This window comes from Zonotrichia albicollis, chromosome 10 (assembly GCF_047830755.1).
Source record: "Zonotrichia albicollis isolate bZonAlb1 chromosome 10, bZonAlb1.hap1, whole genome shotgun sequence".
In the NCBI taxonomy this organism is placed as follows: Eukaryota; Metazoa; Chordata; class Aves; order Passeriformes; family Passerellidae; genus Zonotrichia; species Zonotrichia albicollis.
In genome coordinates this window covers 592,949-611,297 of record NC_133828.1, presented here as the reverse complement: position 1 = coordinate 611,297, position 18,349 = coordinate 592,949, and the positions used below count along the sequence as shown (strand labels likewise).

The 18,349-nt window shown below is 48.0% G+C and overlaps 2 protein-coding genes across 4 annotated transcripts in view; one reads left to right on the top strand and one right to left on the bottom strand.

The window, feature by feature from the left end:
• The first annotated feature begins 87 nt into the window (after nucleotides 1–87).
• Nucleotides 88–7,548, top strand: UPP2 (uridine phosphorylase 2). Its single transcript, XM_074547738.1, has 7 exons — nucleotides 88–245; nucleotides 824–941; nucleotides 1,960–2,118; nucleotides 4,108–4,222; nucleotides 4,815–5,024; nucleotides 6,251–6,397; nucleotides 6,752–7,548. Exons 1-7 carry the CDS (start codon nucleotides 220–222, stop codon nucleotides 6,898–6,900), a joined length of 924 nt encoding a protein of 307 aa, XP_074403839.1. The 5' UTR covers nucleotides 88–219; the 3' UTR covers nucleotides 6,901–7,548.
• Nucleotides 7,549–8,208: 660 nt separating this feature from the next.
• The window catches only part of CCDC148 (coiled-coil domain containing 148), a 44,945-nt gene continuing 34,804 nt past the window's right edge, over nucleotides 8,209–18,349 (bottom strand). For 2 of the 3 annotated variants that reach the window (XM_074547735.1, XM_074547736.1), the window contains exons 11-15: nucleotides 16,683–16,823; nucleotides 15,324–15,442; nucleotides 11,510–11,627; nucleotides 9,766–9,906; nucleotides 8,209–8,759 (exon numbers count right to left, since the gene is read on the bottom strand). In XM_074547735.1, coding sequence (XP_074403836.1) covers nucleotides 8,613–8,759; nucleotides 9,766–9,906; nucleotides 11,510–11,627; nucleotides 15,324–15,442; nucleotides 16,683–16,823 — 666 coding nt within the window. In that variant the 3' untranslated portion in view covers nucleotides 8,209–8,612. Of the gene's footprint in view, nucleotides 8,760–9,765; nucleotides 9,907–11,509; nucleotides 12,680–15,323; nucleotides 15,443–16,682; nucleotides 16,824–18,349 lie in introns of those variants that run through there. The other variant, XR_012581850.1, reaches the window with a different exon arrangement.

The window sequence follows — 18,349 nt, the reverse complement described above, 5'->3', positions numbered from 1 at the left end:
TGCCAGCCCGGGAGGAACCTTGGCAGGCAGGAGTGGGCGGCAGGGCCTGGCCACTGTTGACCTTGGGAGCTGCACAAAGCACAGGAGGTATTTAACCCCCTGGAGAGCCCCTAGAAACCTCTTCTGACTCTAAACCTCGACAGCTGAGAACACAGGCAGTGTTTTCCTTACCTTTTCACAGGCAGGGTATCGCCTTCAGCTGATTCTGGCGGAGCCGCTATGACCGAAACAACAAGTTATTCAGGGTGAGTAACGGGAACATCTGAATCTGTTTTAATAAGAGAAGAAAAATGTTCTCTAGGTTTCATTTAAGCCTCATTTATAAGAGTAACCTGCACTGTTAGTTGCTTCCCATCTCTTACAGCAGGTGGAAAAGAACAGCAAGCTGGACTCTGGCTGCCTGCAGTGTCTGCACTCACCCTGCCAGGCAGTTATTTGGGACAAGTGTGAAATCCTGATTTGCTAAGAGCTTAATAAACTTTCATATAGAAAATAGCACAGTAGATCACCCCTGGGCATTGCTGGCAAAACCCTGTGAAGGAAAGAGCTAAGGTAGCCATTGAAAAAAATCGATAAATACTGAGACATATTTTTTGCCAAATACATAGATGTAATAACAGACATGTCAAAGAGGTTACCTGGAGCAGAAAGACAGCTGGTCCAAACACACACACAGCTGGCTTGTCCCTTGTCCCTGTGTCATCCCTTGTCCAACACCAGGGCTGTGGAACTTCCAGGCTGCCCTGTGCCCCACTTCTGCCTGTCCCCCTCCCTGTGGGCACTGCCTGGTGCCCCAATCGATCTCCTTGTTGTCTCCCTGCAGGAATGGGCTTGTCCTTGTTAAAAACCCACATCTGGACCTGATGGAGGAGGATGTCCTGTACCACTTGGACTTGGGAACGAAGACGCACAACTTGCCAGCAATGTTTGGGGACATAAAGGTAAAGAGCAGGTCGAAAAGCAAGGCAGCTGCTCCCCCTGCACAGGCTCTGCAGCTGTGCATCCCATGGTGCTGCCAGCCCATGCTGGGCCCCACTGCTGCCAAAGCTCCTGTGGGGTGGGGTCTGGCTACTCAGCTAAGGGACTCTGCAGCCAAACCAGCCTGGGCAAGGAGTTTGTCTGTCCTTGGTTGTTTTGGGCAGAAACCACAACAGAAAATTATCTTTTTAAGAACCTGTAGCTCTGTAAAACCTGATTTAATATTGGCCCCATGTTGGAGGACAGACAGAAGAGGCATTTGTCAAAAGAATCTTGATCATCATCTACTGGAGACAAGGGAAAGAGAATGTCGTATCAGTTTTGGCTGAGACCTGCTGTCAAAACTGACTTGTCACGATGGCATCCTCTTTAATTTCAAACCAGTCTTTCCCTGGTTGTGTGGGGGAAGAGCCTCGGTGCCCAGGGCCAGAGCGGCCTTGCACAGCACAGCGTGGGCTCCTGTGCCCTGCACCCTGGCAGCAGGATCAGCACTGCCCTGGCAGCTGCACTCTCACCCTCCTCCTACCCTCAGCGAGCACATTTTCCTTTAATATTTAAAATTTGTCCTTTTTACTCCCTGACTTCATGGCCTCTGTGCCATCAGCAGTGCTCACTAATTGCAGTCAGCATTGTTCATAGAATAAATTAACCAATGAGTTCCTCCAACATCTGGGTTTGCTTTGCTATCAGTGGTGATACTACCAGCTCAAATTTGTGAAATTATTTTAGATTTTCTTGCCCAGGACTGATAGCCAAGTACGTGCAGCTGTATGGCTGCCCAGACCCAGGGTAGCTGCCACCCTGCCAGAGTGAAAACCTGGGTTTCATGACGCTCAGGTGTTCCAATGTCCCTTGACTGATGGCGAGGAAGCGCCATCCCACTGCTTTCCCTGGGAAGATGTGCGTGGCACAGCCACACTCGGGCTGACCGGGGGTACCTGTTCTAGTCAAGCACCGACTCCTCATGGTGTTTCCTTGCAGTTTGTGTGCGTGGGCGGCAGCCCCAACAGGATGCGGGCGTTCGCGCAGTTCATGCAGCGGGAGCTGGGGCTGGCGGCTGCCGGCGAGGACGTGGCCGACATCTGCGCGGGCTCGGACCGCTACGCCATGTACCGGGCAGGGCCCGTGCTCTCCATCAGCGTGAGTTGTGCGTGCTCTCGGGGCTGCTGCTGGCACAGGGAGCTCTGCCCCGCGCAGGGACGGGGCTGGCGTGGCCTCTCCCGCACACGCCCTCGCCTCCCCCAGACCCACCGGCAGAGCCTTTTCCTCCTTCCGCTGTTCAGCCACTGCCACCAGCGCAACCTCAGCCATGGCAAGGCTGCTCCTGTTTGAACAGCATCCCCCAGCACCTGCACTCTCCATTTGGAAAGGGCCGCAGCAACAACAGACATGCACATCATCTGCTCTGCTCAGTTTGGGAGGCAAAACCACTTCTCACCACACATAACTATGAAACGCTGCTGGGAGCATTACTGATACCAGCTCTAAAAGAAAAAGCTGGCCTTATTATTAATTATTCTTCTAGAGCAGGACTTTTGGCACTGAACAAAGGAAAAAGCAAACACAGGCTGTGCTGGGGAGCACTCACACCTAAAAGTTTGGTCCTGACACCACTTCTTCAGGCACAAGATTAGTCTGAAGTGTGATTCACAGCAGATGGAATCACTCACACAACAGAGCTCGTGTTTCGTCCCTCTGAAAAAACCAAACGAATCCTGACCAAGGGAATCAGTCTGAGAGGATCCAAGGGGGAGAACTGCCACAAGATTTGCTGTTCCCCAGCCTGGCAGCAGCAAGAAGCAAACCCACTGAGCTTGTGGCCATGCACCAGCTTTGGCCAGTGCAGAAGGGGACACGGGGCAGAGCACATGGCTGCCCTGAGAAGCATGATGCAGAGCTGCTGCCAACATCACATTTCTGCAAGTTGCTTAGAAACACAACTGAGCTCAAACATACAGGGGCAGGAACACAGATTCCAGCTCTGAATATTTACAATGAGAATTAATTTTTTAGGCATCGGCGAATAAGCCAGGCTGATGTTCCAGAATAACAACATGCAAAAAGATTTCATATTTAAAACATGATACTAGGCAAACAGAGCATTACTCTCACAGCAAAGAGAAAGGAGACAAAGCAACACAAAAACAGGTTGTGTACCTTAGTCAATGGTGCTTCCATACATGCTTCCTTCAGGTTTTTGAAGATGATAGCAAAACCAAAAAAATGTGAGGCACTTTCAAGAGGAAAAACCAAACTCCACAGCACCACACACTTTTTGTACTTAAAAGTAAAGCTAAGAAAAGGATGTTGGTCTAGCAATGGAGCAGAAGGCAGATGACCAAGCAACAAGCACTGGGCAGATGCAGCAGAAGCCCCAGCAGCTCCAGGCCTGCAGAACTTCTGCCCGCCCTGGGAGCAGCAGCAGAGATGGGAGTGGGGCAGCACTGTCCGTGGAGGACGGGAACAAGCTGGGGCCAGCAGTGGGAACGGTAGCCAGGCAGGGGCTGTGGACAGAAGGGCAGCAGGGCGGGAATGTCAGCCAGGAAGAGGGACAGGCAGCCTGCAAGGCACGCAGCAAACACCTGACCCTGTCCTCAGCAAGGGACACAAACCCTTCCATTGTCCACTGTGCCCAGAAATGTTGCAGAGATGCTCCAGTGTGGGGTGAGGACAGGCTGGAAGGCACATGGAGAAGTGAAGGCTCAGGTTGTTCTTGCTGTAATTCACCACTCCCAGAGCACAAGCAGGACACAACAAAGTGCGAGTCAGCACATGGTGTAAGGACAGGCAATGCAGGGGGAAGGTCTGGGGGCATTCAGATGTTGGGATGTGTTCGTGGACCCTCCTTGAAGGACAGGCACCATCTGTGTGCCCACACAGGGTCCCCAGGGATGAACACCAGCTCTACTAACTTGAAGAACCTTTAAAGCATCGAGGGGAGAAGAGGTTAGACACCTCACCTGGACAGACTAAAAAGACCCCAAGGTGTCTCTTCCCCCTCAAAAAAATTGCTTGTTGGCATCATCAGCAGAAGAGGCCACAGCCTAACCCTGAACTTGTTGCAGTCATGTACCTGTCACCTGCTGCAGCCTTGTGGACTGATGTTTCTCTTTTCTCTCCTTCCAACAGCATGGAATGGGCATCCCTTCCATTTCCATTATGCTTCATGAGCTGATCAAACTGCTGCACCACGCAAAATGCCGGGACGTTACTATTATACGCATCGGTACTTCTGGGGGCTTAGGTAAGCAATTCATGGTCTTTCTTCAGAGCAAAACAGCTATTATTAAAAAGAACTCTCAGCAATAGGTCATGCAGCTCTGAACTTTAGCATTTTTCCAAGTCTCTAAATATCCATCACGGTATTTTGTTTTGGGTCAAACCCAGAGAAGTTGTAGCGACTGGTTTGGCAGAGTGCACATCCTCAGAGTGCACAAAGGCCTCGATTCCACTACAGCCATGTGTAACTTTCCAAACAGAAAACATGGATTAGAGGTGACCCAAATGAATCCGTGTCTCCTGGCTGAGGCAGTGGTGCTGCCCATCCCTGCACAAGCTGGTAGGGGGTACAGGATCTCTGCAAACCAGAAGCAGCTAAACTCCTGTCACTCAGCACATTCTCACAATCACTTACCTGGTGCTGATTCTGTACATTTTTACTTGAACATCCGTGCTACTTCATGAATTTCAATTCTTCTCTGACATCTTCTTTACTCGCTGAAAAGAAGAGCCCTGCAAGCACACACAGATCTATTGAGATTTTCCTGTTGTGCTGAGGTTTGGCAGCAGGACACAGGTGTTGTGAGCTCTGGCAAGCTCAGCTTCCATTTCCACAGGGATCGAGGCTGGGTCTGTTGTGATCACTGACACGGCCGTGGACTCCTCCTTCCGGCCACGTTTTGAGCAGGTGGTGCTGGGCGATGTGGTGGTGCGGAGCACCGAGCTGGACAAGGACCTTGCGGAGGAGCTGCTCGCCTGCAGCAGGGACATCCCCGACTTCCCCACGCTCATTGGCCACACCATGTGCACCTACGACTTCTACGAAGGTAAAACCAGCTTTGTCTGTCCCTCCTCACCACACATAATGCCAAGTTTTCCACTCTTCCATGGACAAAGCTGTACAGGGAACCCAGGCCCCAGAAGGGCTGCAGGCAGAGACCCACAAGGTGCTGGGGGGCCCAGGCAGAGCAGCAGGCACCCTCACAACACACAGTACCACTGCTTGCACCTTGCTGAGTTTGCCACAAGCTGCTCCCCTGCAGCAAGACTGTCACTACAGGACTACCAAACACTAGGAAAACATTAGGTTGCCTGTGAGATTTCCATAAACAAACTTTGGTTACTCTGGAACCATTTCCTTTGCAAAATTAAATGCTGATTACAGAGTAGATGAAACATAATAAATGAAGAATTAATAATCTGAGCACTATTTATAAACCTTTAGATCTGCTTGCAGATGCAGCCATCTGTGTATTGCTCAAGTCCATATTTTATTTAAACAAAAAGCCGTTTGAGAGGATTAAAGTAGGAGCAGCAATAAACTGAAGGGTGGCCCAGGCTGGCCAGCCACAGGTAAGCATTGCCTGCCCCAGGGCCTTCAGACAGTGTGAGAGGAGGAGCTGCACGGGGCACAGGCGTGCTCTGAGCACACAGCAGGACAGCCAGAGCCCCCGCAGGGTCAGAGGAGAGGGTCGGGATGGCTGCCCTCACTGAGCAGCGTTAGTCCTGCCTGCAGCGGTACCTGGAGCTGCAGCAGGGCAGCACCAGTGCCCTGGCACCAGCTCCCTGACCACACTGGTGCTGCCCGCGCCAGGAATGCCTCTGCAAGCAGCCCCAGCTTCCATCCACAGCAGCCCCTGCAGAAAAACTAAACCCACATTAAAGGGGTTTCCTCTCCTCAGTGTTCCCATTCTGCACAGCTTGTTGCACCTCTTATGCAGCCAGTTGGCATTTTTGGGGTTTTAACCTGGTAGACCTTCACAGCTGATATGCAGCAATGGCCTGTCCCCACAGAGCACAGCATCTGCTGGTTCCTCCCACCCGAGGGCTGACTCCACCTTTTATCAATGTTGAAACCTGCGTCATTCTTTCCCATACACAGAGACACATCTCGCTGGCTTTAACACTGAGGGGAATACGAATTAACCAGCTGCTCACAGGAAAACTTTGTGTGCCTCAGATAGAATGTGGGCACTGCTGGACTTGCCCTTTGCCACTGTGCTCCATGACGCCATGCAAGGCCAACAGTGACAGTTCTCTGCTTCCTTTTCAGGTCAGGGGAGATTAGATGGTGCATTATGCTCTTTTTCCAGTGAAAAAAAGTTGGAGTACTTAAGGAGGGCGTATGAGGCCGGTGTGAGGAATATTGAGATGGAGTCCAGTGCATTCGCTGCCCTGTGTAGACTGTGTGGCCTCAAAGGTGAGTCTTGTTGGTTCCACTAGCCACACACACGGGCTAAACCCCTCTAAGGGTCCTGCTCTGTGTCAGAGGGCCAATGATTTTATCTAGAAAAGAACACTAAAGCAAATTTCATAGTTCAGTAAAACCCAAGTGCGCATTAGGAGACCTGAGTGCGTGCTGGACAAAGCAACAGCTCGTTCCCTTCACGCCCCTCCTGGCCCCGTCCCGGCCGTGCTGCTGCCGCCCCCGAGGGTCTGCGGGCAGCGGAGCCGCGGCTCCCGGCCCCGGGCCTGAGGGCCGGGCACGAGGGGCCGTGAGGAACCGGCGGGGCCGAGCCGGGCCGGGAGCTGACCGCGCTCCGTCCCGCCGCAGCCGCCGTCGTGTGCGTGACCCTCCTGGACCGGCTGGAGGGAGACCAGATCCGGGCGTCCCACGAGGTGCTGTGGGAGTACCAGCAGCGGCCGCAGCGCCTGATCGCCGCCTTCATCCGCAAGCGCCTGGGGCTCACCCGCACGGACTGAGGCGGCGGCGGCAGCACGGGGCCCGGCCCGGCCCACGGAGCCCGCTCCGGAACGGGAGAGCTGCGGGCCCGGGCTGCCCGGAGCCAGCGGACACCGCGGTGCGGCCGGGACCGCCCTGACACCATGTGCGCTGGCAGCAAGCTCAGGCTGTGGAACAGAGCTGCAGACTCCTCGCTCCTGCCTCCAGCCGCCGTAAAGGACTGTCCTGCTAGGGTCACTCCTGTCCGCAGCGATCTTCCCGGAAGGAGTAAAGACAAAACGCAAGTGAATAATATGAAAATTAATCCGTATTTGTGACCAGCCAAGGGGTCTGCAGAGCTCTCCTGGCATGAGCAGCTGTGTGAAACACCCTTTAACTGCCCTGCATGTTCTCCATGCTCCAATATTTTGTGAAACTCCCCCCAAAAATCCTCCTTCTGGCCTCACTGTATCACTAAAGGCCCCGACTTACCGTTGCACTGAGGTAGCCCAGACTTCTATAGACTTCTACTTAGTCTCCACCCTGAGACATCACGGACATGGAAACAACCACAAGTCTCAGCCTAAAAATCTGTGCCCCCTATTTCAAAAACCAATATCTGTTCCCTTTAAACTTTCTTTTTCATTAACATCTCGGTATTTATAAAATATAACAACTATAATCTCAAATTCAGTGGTGCAATTTTTTTTTATCTTGTAGATCGGCTTTAAAAGGCAAGGGAAAAAAAAAAAATCAACTGCCTAGGTTTGGGATGATGCCTTTCTGGGAATTGTCTCACTGCCAGTTTGTTCCCCACAGCAGAGCAATGCTGGTCTCCCCACTGGAATATCCAGGGAATATCCCCACAGGAATAGCTGGCTGTGAGGTGTCCAAGTGAGTTTTAAAAATAACGAGTTACCCCAAAGGAGATACCAAAATAAAAAGCACAAATATTCACAGAATTGTAATTTTAGCACAAGCACACCAAGACTCAGTCCAGAAGACATCACTGCCTTAGCTCAGGGCAGGCTCTGCAGCATTTTCCCATTAAACTCAGCTGCAACACTGGGATTATGCTGTTTCTGGGCTGACCCTGTGCTCACACTCAGGAGTCTGTCACACCAGAAAATAAAGAAATAAAGATGCCAGCTCTATTTATAATTTATACTGAAAAACTAATCTGCAATATGAAATTGAATGAATGGTTTGCAGTAAATATGATGCAGCAAGTTGCCTTCTAAATATAGACAAAGGTTTAAGTTTCATCTTCTCATAATCAAGGAATATTAGAAACATTCATGGCAATGAAGATTTTATAACTAAAAAAAATCAAATTCTCAAGAAACCTGGAAAGAAAATTGTGGGATTTATTCACGTAACTTAATAAAATCTAAAGTAACTGCTGTGCTAAGCTATTTTGGACTTCTGCTACCAATTAAATCCCAGTAATTCCTACTCAAGATGCTGCACATCAGATTGGCCTGATGTGCAGGAGTCCTTGAGCACGGTGTCCCCGCTGGCAGTCAGAGGGACACGGGCAATGCCATGAACAGCACGCAGCCCAGCCTCTGCAGACCCACACAGGGCAGGTGGAACGTGGTGCTCCCAGCTCAGAAAGGCTGCGAGTGCTTGAGAATGGCTGCACGGTCAGGGACCTGAGCAGTTCCAGGACAGCCAAAGGGAATCTAGGGTTTGCATGTCGTGGGCCAGACCAGAGCCCTGGTGCTGCTCTGCCCCTCTCATGAGATGTGCTCTACATTTTAAAAGCTGTAGATTCCGTGTCTCTTCTTGGAAGCTTCGGTGGTGGAAGTTTTGACAAAAGCTCTCTCGCATAAAGTGTTTTATGCAGTCCAGCTTCTCGGAGAGCGAGCTCCACACGGAGCCTGGGGTCAGAAATGACCTGTTCAAAAAACCACAGCAACGATCAATAGAAGCCAAAAAGCTCCCTGAGGAGCTGCTGCGTTTCCCCGTGTTCTCCATGCACACAGCCCCAAGTGCAGCACAGACTCCAATCTCCTCCTGGCTGTTCCTGCAGAACCCAAGTGCTTCAAATGCCTTTATGATTTTTCTCTCAGTGCCGCCTTGTGCTTACATGGCAGTGCCACTTCCGTTTGTCAGAACAACAATTAATCTGAGGGAAATTACTTCTGGAATTTGTCAGAAGTTTGTCTGACAAAATCTGTAAGCCTCTTTCCCATCCCTGTTGCATGGTGTGCAGTGGGACTGCGCTGGAAGTACAAGGAAGAGCGACACATTGGTTCCAGTTCCAGCATCACCTCCCCAGTGCCCAGAGCTGCTGACACCAATGCTGGGAACATAATGCTCAGCCCCTGCAGCACAGGAAGGAGCACGGGGATGTGCTGGGTGGGCATCACATACTGCAGCCCAAGCAGCACCAAACCTGTCTGGAGTTGAAACAGAGAGAGCATGCTGAGAATTAAGACACAGGACCCAAATATACATGTTCAAAGCATCTTTAAGTTTTCTCAGAACCTTGTACATTGGTCAGATTTGGGGAATTTTAATAACCAAACAAAACCCACATCTTTCCATTACCAAACTGAGAAGCTTTAAAATGTCTTAAAATGGGCAGTGCTGGATAGCTGTAGCTGTAGACAATGTTGAATTTCATCTTATTCAGTGTCAAAAGAAAACTTTTGCACTGCAGAATTGTACCATAGCTCTTCTCTTTTCATAAATAATTTTGAAATTCCAGAGTGGGAATAATTGCAAATACATCAACTGAGCAGATAGGGAAGAGTGAGGGAATTTAAAGATACCAAGATGTTCCTTGAGTTCATTTGAAATTGAGGGAGCAGCCTCGTCAGCAACCTGAGTGCCCTGAAACACGAGTACAGCCAGTTCAGTTCCTGATTCATTTACCCAGCACGACTGCAGCCCCTTACCTGCTCCTCGCTGTAGGTGTGCAGCCTGAACAGGGGCTGCTGCAGCTCAACCTCCTCGTTGGCTCCAATGCCCATCCGGGCTTTTGACGCCACCGTGTCAGCCACCGCCCTGGCAGGATCTAATTCTGCAACAACGGCAACCTAAGGACACAGCGTGAAAGTCACAATGACCCTGTCTGTGTGCAGCTAAGGCGAGAGCAGGTCACTGTCAGGAGCACACCCTTCGAGAGCACCATCATTCACTGTCTCTGCAGTGACCCTGTAACAGCGGCACAGAGCAAGGGTGTGTGAGGGAGAAGCGCAATGCAATTTCAATTTCGTATTGCGGATTAGTTTTTCAGTATAAATTATAAATTTATACTGAAACCCTGAGCTCTCCAACACACTGGCACGAGCTCCACTGCCCAACCCAGTCTCTACAAGGATCCAGCAGCCTCAAAATTCTGCAATACCCACAATTCCAGACTTTCTTCTTTTTCTTTCAGTGGAAACAAAGGTGTTCAGGGTGATAACTCACAATTTTACACTGTCACTGGCAACAGCATTGAGTTATATTCTCCAAATAATACAACTCTGTTTTTTTCTGAAGTGCATCTGCTTTAACTGTGTAATTTCCTGTGGCTAGATCAATATCAAAGGCTCCCAGACACTGTATTGTGCCAGAGTTAATATTTTTCATTGCTTACTTTCTTTGTGTTAAAATATTCAGATACAGGCTAATACTACTTTGGAAATACAGAAAGATGCATGAGCAAAATATCTTAAGTCAGAAGTCCATATGAAGAATGGCTAAAACCAGAAAAAAATACTTTAAATTGCGTAAGATAAATTTTTCGTCCATCTCTTTAATAAAATATCTTAATTCTCTTTAATAAAATATCTTAAAATATCTCATTTCTTTAATAAAATATCTTAATATCTCTGTATTAACAGGCAGCCCAAATCTAGAGGCTAAATTACTTTAGTAAAGATCTTTCCCCCCCTCCCCATACAAACATTGTACATACTTTATGAAGCAGCATTTCATTAGTGTGAAACAAAGAATAGATGTTGATCAGAGAAGTATAATGAAGTGGGAACATCAACATCCAGGCAAAGGCCCCTCTAGAAGCATTTTCTACTCTGGCAGGAGAATTGATTTAGTGGAAAAGCTCAACAGATCATGACTACCAACCAGCCTCTTTGGAGGAAAAAACAAGGACATTACACACAAAAATGTAAATTAAGACAAAATTACTCTTTCAAAAGTCAGCAGTATAAAAAAATAACCCTAGCACTACTTCTACTACGATATTAGAAGCATTAGTAAGCATTTTATGGGTGTCTTTTTAAAAGTAATGTGCAAAAGTTTCAGAGACTCAAATATCTCTGAAGAAAAGTCATCCAAGGTGTGCAAGTTTCCAGAATTTAAAAATAATATAAATTACTCATAAATCTTGCCTTAGACTCAAGGCAGACTTGAGGTTATTAAAAAAAAACAAAACTCAGAAAAAATCACAGAAGAAAAATCACATCCAACCTGGAAAAAACCGTCTCTATCTCCTCTCAGATATCAGCAGCTCCTACAGTACATTTAATGCCATAACGTTCCTGTGTCAGAGCTACAAAGGACACAGGATTTATTAGAGGAGAGAATTGCTATTGGTCAGCCCCAAGTGCCTTTTACCTCGCTCCCTTCTTTGCTTTTGAGAGATTGTTCTTTTATCCCCGCCCGCCCGCCGCCAGCGCACCGGGGCCAGCCCACCTGCTGCCGGAGCGCTTCCAGGCGCTTCTCCTTCTGCCGCTGCTGCCGGGCCTGGAGCAGGGCCAGCTCCTTCCTTTGCTGCAGCCGCCTCTCCAGCAGGGCCCGTCGGAACTGCACCCTGCGAGCATAGGTCTGTTTGAGGGGTCTGGAAAGGCCCGGAGTGGCCTTGGGACAGCCCGCGTATCGAAGGACGAGAAGAGGCTTCAGTTCTTCTTTCGGTTTTTATGTTTATTAATTGTTTATCTAAAAGATGTTCTTTCAGCCCAACAGAGGTCTGCTCAGCAGCCAGCCATGAGCACACTGAGCCGCCCTCCATACAGACACCTATCTTTATACCCATGGTTACATGTACAATATTTATCATTTTTCCCCAATACCATTTATTCTTATTGCTGGGTGCACTTTCAGTAATAACCAATCCAAAGGTGCCACCATCACCAAAGAAGATGGAGGAGAAGAAGAAGGAGGACAGGACACACCCCAATTCCTCCATCTTACTTCTCTAAACCCCCCTGTACAGAAATCCTAAACCCTGTGTCTCACCCTCTAATTAACTGATCCCTTCACCATTCACCCCGGTGAAGTCCTCTTATCTTCATACAGGTATCGTCTCCCGTGTAGGGTCAAAGTCCAGCCACCAGACACTTCTGGCAACATTCCAGGACTCCCGGGCCCCCCAAGGGTGGTCTCGGTGGCCTGGCATCTCAGGACTCCGATCCTGAGATCCCACACACAGGGAAACGCTGCCGGTGGCACCGCCGCCTTCCACGCTGCCCCATCGCAGCTCAGACCCGCAGCTCCTCCCGACGCGCCTGGTGCGGCCGCGCTGCCCCATCGCAGCACTCACAAACACCAGGGTGCTCTTCACTCCAGCGAGCTCTTTGCTTTGGGTTCTTTGGGCAAGGGGAGTTTGGGCGGGTGTGCCTCTTCATTTGTTTCTCAGTGGGTTTTGGCTGGTCAGTGGTTCTTTTAAACAACTTGGCTAACCTTTCAGAATCCATGTCTAGACCACAGATTTTCTCTAGCATGCTTTATATAGCCCTGGTACTCTTTTTTTCTCCCCCATTTTCTTTGCCAAGAAGAAATGTTCTCTCACATCTGTGTATGGCAGAAGAAATCTTTCCTATAACCCTTTCCAGTAAAAGAAATACCTCACTCCCAGTCTTGTCCCTGGAAAAAGGAAAAAATACTTGAGACTTGCACCCTTCTTTCAAAGGAAAAAGCTGAAGGTTCACATCAGTAACTCCAGAACTTTACCCACAGCACTACTGTGCTGCTCCAAACTTCACTGCAGGCATTTTTAGACTATTGTGCAGAGTTTATTCCTTATGTGAGCTATAGATATTTGTTGGGATGTCACTTTTAGTACTTCTACAGGAGGCGCCAATGCCATGCTTTGAATTTGGAGAATTACCCTCCTTTTGCCCTTCAAATCTGAACTTGCCTTCAGAGAAATTGAGACAAGACAGCTGCTTCAACTACAATAAAACATGTATTGTTATTTTTTTAGTCTCCAAATTTTAGTAAGCTCAAAGGAGTATAAAACTTGTACTATAAACTGCAACAATCAGAACTAAACCTATAGTTCTGCTGGTGGCTAGTGAAGACCTCTGTGTCAATAATCCAATCACAATTAGCAGGACAAACAGATTTATCCCAAGAGCGTGGTACAAGGCTGCCTGAGGGTACCCCAGAGAGGCTTCCAGTTTCTCACAGTGTCCAGTGTAGTTTAGGCAGAGAAATGCCACAGCAGCAGTGCTCAGGGGTCATTCTGTGCCAGGGAAAAAGCCTAATCTGCTTTTTATATGGAGAACATTTAATAAAAAGCAGACCTTCATGTTTTTTGAAAAATGACAAAAATATACTGAAATCCTTTCACTCTGCTTGAGCTGACTATTTTGATACATGTTTTAAAATACTCCAGAGTTATCAAACATAAAATTCAATACTCTGGAAGCTTCTGTGCCAAGCCAAGAAGGAAGAGTGGGGAGCACTTGGCCAGGCCTAAGGTCAAACACTGTGTGTGCCCCGGCAGTTTTCCTGCCCAGGGGAATACAAAGCAGTGCTAAACTGAAGCATCCTGAGGCCTTTCTGTGCCCAGTTAGAACCAGTGCGGGTGATCCCGACTGACTGCAGCCAGGGAGCAGGGGCAGAGCCGGGCACTGTGGGGCTCCTGAGCCGGGGCTGTGCTGCCATCCTCCACAGGCTGCAGGGAGCACAGCCAGCAGTATGGAGTTCATTGTCAGCAGGCAATGGCACAGCAATGACATCCACACCAGGGAAGGCAGACACCTTGGAAATACATCCTCAACTGTGTATCATGCTCCTAAGTTGGAACATCCTTCCAATTTTTATACTTGGTCTGAAACCAAGCGCCTTTAATGCCTTACTTTGACCTGGTCAGAGCCCAGGCTATTGCAATTACAAACTAAGACCTGAATAAACAGAACACCATAGTGACTCTGTGATAATAGGTTTCTTTTTCATAAACAAAGCAAATTAGTTAATTTTAAATTAATTTAGTTTGATTAAAAGCAATTCAGGATAATAGCAGAGTTTTTAAAAATATTTAATTGTATTAGAAACTCTGTGTGCTATCCAGGCCATCTCCTGTACTTGGAGTAGTCAGTCAGCCCATTTTTTCCTTTTCCAAAGGACCCTGAGAATGTGTTGGATCAGAAGTGTGCTAGCAGCCTGTGCCGTGTTTGATGAGTGTTGTGCAAAGACTCAGACCCAGTTTCTGTGCTCTGGCAGGTGGCACATGCCAGCACACCGTCAGTTTTGCAGTGCAGGACAGGACAATGCCACACGTGCACCTGAGCCGGCACAGTGAAATGTTTCATTTTGTACAGCAGGTCACTTCTGAGTGACGGAATGCACAACATTTACTGACTTCTCATTCACAATGGCCTGAAGGGGTGATTATTTCCTCCCAGTAATTCAAATACATGTGTTCCTTCTCCTGTGAGCTAAAACCAGTGCAGGCATGTTTAAGGAAAGGTAGAGATATATTTGTAGCATAAGGACACAGACATTTAAATTAAATTGTAGAAAGGTGTCCTAACAAAGTAATACTCAAGTAGTGTTTCCCACAGAATCTTTACGACCAAATTTAATATTCTAATGCCAATGGCACTTTAATCCTATTTTAATCACACTTCTGGTCTACAAAACTTGGTGGCTTCCTCTATGTAAAAAGAGTCAGCCTATGCTTTTATAAGAGCAGTTATAACCAGACTACATGAAGGGGTTTTTATGTTCCTCTGACAGAGGGATCCCTCTGTGAAATCCAGTATTTCTTCAACAGGCTGTGAAAGGTCATATTGTGCAACAAAGACCTGGCAATTCAAGCCTGAGCAGGCTCAAGTCCTAAATCCCATCAAACTGGTGAAGAGCATCTACAACCAGATGAGCAATTTAGGACTCCCTAAGATAACAATAAATATCTTTGAGTTTGTTAATATGTTCCTTGCATTTGCCCCTCAAACAAACCAAACCTGATTATAAATCATTATGCGAAGTGAAATATAGAAGGTCTTATTACTCAGCTACATTTCATGACAGTTTAGTCCTTACAATGGTCTGAAATTTTGATGGATGTTAATTAATTAATTCAAACTGAAATAAATTGCATCTAGGATACAGTCACCTAGGATGCAACCTTACTAGATGGTTTGAAGCATTTGCCAAACAGGAAGGAAAAAAATATATTATCCTCAATTTATTCTAAATATGAAAGTCAGGAGATCAAAGCAAATTAGATTATAAAAAGATCCTATTGATACTAAAGGTATTTACATTTAATTTCTTTTACCTTTCTCTGTCTTTGGCTGCTTGTTCAGCCATTAATTTTCTCAGTTCCTCCAGTTGTCGTAGATCTCTCTCCTCCTGTTCTTGCCACTTGAGCTCTTTCTCAGCCCAGTATTTTTTCAGCTAGAGTTTGACAAAATACAGCAAACAAAATAACACTCATTCCAAAGCCCAGACAGTGAGAACAAAGCAAGTAAGAAAAGCATTAAGTTAGAGATTCCAATTTTGATCCTTTTAGAATAAAATTTCTATTTTAGAGCACTACAAGCTAACAGAATATTTATTAGGAGAGCAATAGGGTGTGGAGCTTCCACAACAAAAGTAGTAAAATCAGACTCTGAACACTAATTTGAATATATTTTGCCACCACAATTTGAAGACCACCCTTTCCATTCTGCTTGCATTCCCCAGAAAAGCAGCTGCAGTATGAGGTTATCAGCCTTTTTAAGGATCTAGGATGTAAAATACTCCAATGAAACATATGACTGCTGACCCCAAACAGCTGCTATTCCATCTGTGCATAGGCAGAGGGCTGCTCTATCTAGACATTACACATAGGAAGAGAAAGGTTTGCACAACCAGAATATTTACAGATAAAATGAACATTGGTGGTGGTTGGGTCAGCACTGGCTCCCTAAAGCTCTTCCTTGCCTGTGCTTTCAGAGCCACCTGCCACTGCAATCACCATGTGCACAAAGGCAAATACACAGAACGAGCTGGAGCACAAAGAGGAGCAGCAGCAAAGCTACAGGTGACCTAAGCAGCAGCCCTCACTAAATGTCCCTCTCTGTGCCTCTGGACTCAGTGAAACAGCCACGTGGATTTCTGCCATATCCCTTAGGTAAAAAGGCCAACCCAAATGCTTGTGACACAGCTTGATTTTCTAAAGCATTACATTCACCAGAGTGCATTTCAGAGTTTCTGTCAGGCTGCATGCAAGGCATTTCCCAAGGAGCCGGCACACACGCCCTGGGAGCGCTGTCCCCCAGGCTCGCCCTGCAGCTGTGCTGCGCTGCAGGCGCGGTGCTGCCGGGCTCCCCTGCTGCATTGCAGCACAGCTGCAGCACCGGCAGCCTCCCGGGCTGCTCAAAGCACACACCTGTGCAGGCAGACTGCCGTGCCTCTCTGCTGCTCCTGTGACACTGTGACCTGTGAGAAATGCCATAGAGCAACACAACTGGTGTGCCAGACCAGGCAGCTTTGGAGCTGAAACGGACAGGAGAAAGACCTGACTAATCATTTGCCCATCTCTACATCAATGCATAATACTTTACAGGAACACATGTGCTATCAGATCAGTTATAGATTTTAGAAGCAATGGTACACATTAATATATACAAAAATGTAGAAAAGTTTCTCATACTTTCTCTTTATCCTGAGCTCTACGGATGGTTTCCTGTTCTCTCTGCAGCCTTTCTCTCTCATCTTCCTTTTCTTTTCTTCTGGCAGCTACAGCAGCTTCTAGTTTAGCAGCTTCTTCCTGCTGTGCTTTCCACTGTAGAACCTGGAAGAAACAGTTGAAGAGACAGTCCTGCAGCAGACTGTGTAACACCGATCCTGCCAAGCTGAGACTGCAAAGGAAACTCATGTAATCCTCTTACAAAGTTTTATCATCTTATCAGCAACACAACCATTTAGCAAGCACCACCTTTCTGCATGTTCATGTGCAGCTCCCAACTGATAGCATAATATGCAATAAAGTCATGTATGAAAAGGTTTTCGGCAAAATTGCTAAAACCATCTAAGGAACTCACATCTCCCTTCATCACTTAGAACCTGTGAAGGGATGGAGACCAAGAGTCAGAGAGCAGAGTGCATTTGCAGCCCTCAGCACAGGCACTCCTGTAACAGCTCCCTGCTCACCCAGGGCTCACTGCAGGGACAGGGACATCACCTCTGTCAGCACAGGTGGTGCAGCCCACCAAGCCTGGGAGCCCTGGGTCCTGCACATCCCCTTTCTGTGGGAAGAGAGGGGCAGAGCTGCCCAGCACAGCAGGGCAGGGCCAGCTCCTGCACCCTTGTGCAGGGCCTGCCACACTTCCTAACAAACCTGCTGGGGTGGCACAGACCCCCCAGCCCAGCGTGCCAAAAACCCATTCCTGACACAATCCTGACTGTGCTGGTTGAAGGAGACAGCTTGTCCCCATCCCTGGCCAGGGACAGGGACTCCTCTGCAGTGTCCCAGCCAGCGTGGCCCCATCCACCTCGGGGCTCTCACAGCAGTTGTGTGCTCATCTGTTTCACACTACAGGATCAATGATATCTCCTTTTTGTTGGCTTGCCAGCTCCTTTTGTAATGGATTTGTCAAGCACTAACAGAACTCTGCCTTCCTCTAAGGAGCAAGCATTGCAGCCGCTTTTCAGCTGGTTTTCTACACTACAGCACTTTAATACAAAGATATGAAAATGCTTATAATTTTTGCACCTTTACTGCATTTCACTGGCTGTGCGTGCAGATTATTAATTCTTCTGGTTTGTGCTTATAAAAGATTTTCTGTTTAGAAATCCAGCACTCCCCGTGGTCCAAGGTTCTCAGAGAGCTGCATCTCTGAACAATGCCATGCTTGCCATGCTTCTTGTTAAAATAACAATTATACTTTTTTCTTTGCAATACACTGAACAATGCTGTGGCTTCTCATGGAGTTCAGGCAAAGTGATAACATGAAAATAACCTGAAAATGCAGAGGGTGCAAAGAGGACGGAGCCAGGCTCTTCCAGAGGTGCCCAGTGACAGGGGGGTAAAACAACAGGCACAGACTGAAACACCTGGAATTCCATTGCATTCATCACTTGCCTGCTGAGGGCTGGGGGAACGCTAGACCACGCTGGCCAGGGGGGTTGTGGAGCTGTTCAAACTGGATTCACACAGTCACCAGCTGCACCTGGCCCTGCTGGGCAGGGGTGGCCGCGGTCGGGAGAGGTCCCTCAGCCTCTGCTGCAACACCCGGACCAAGCTTCCCACACACCTGAAACTGGTGACACTGGGGCTGTGGAAATTGAAATCTTCGTGTAGCAATTTTGCCAGCAGCC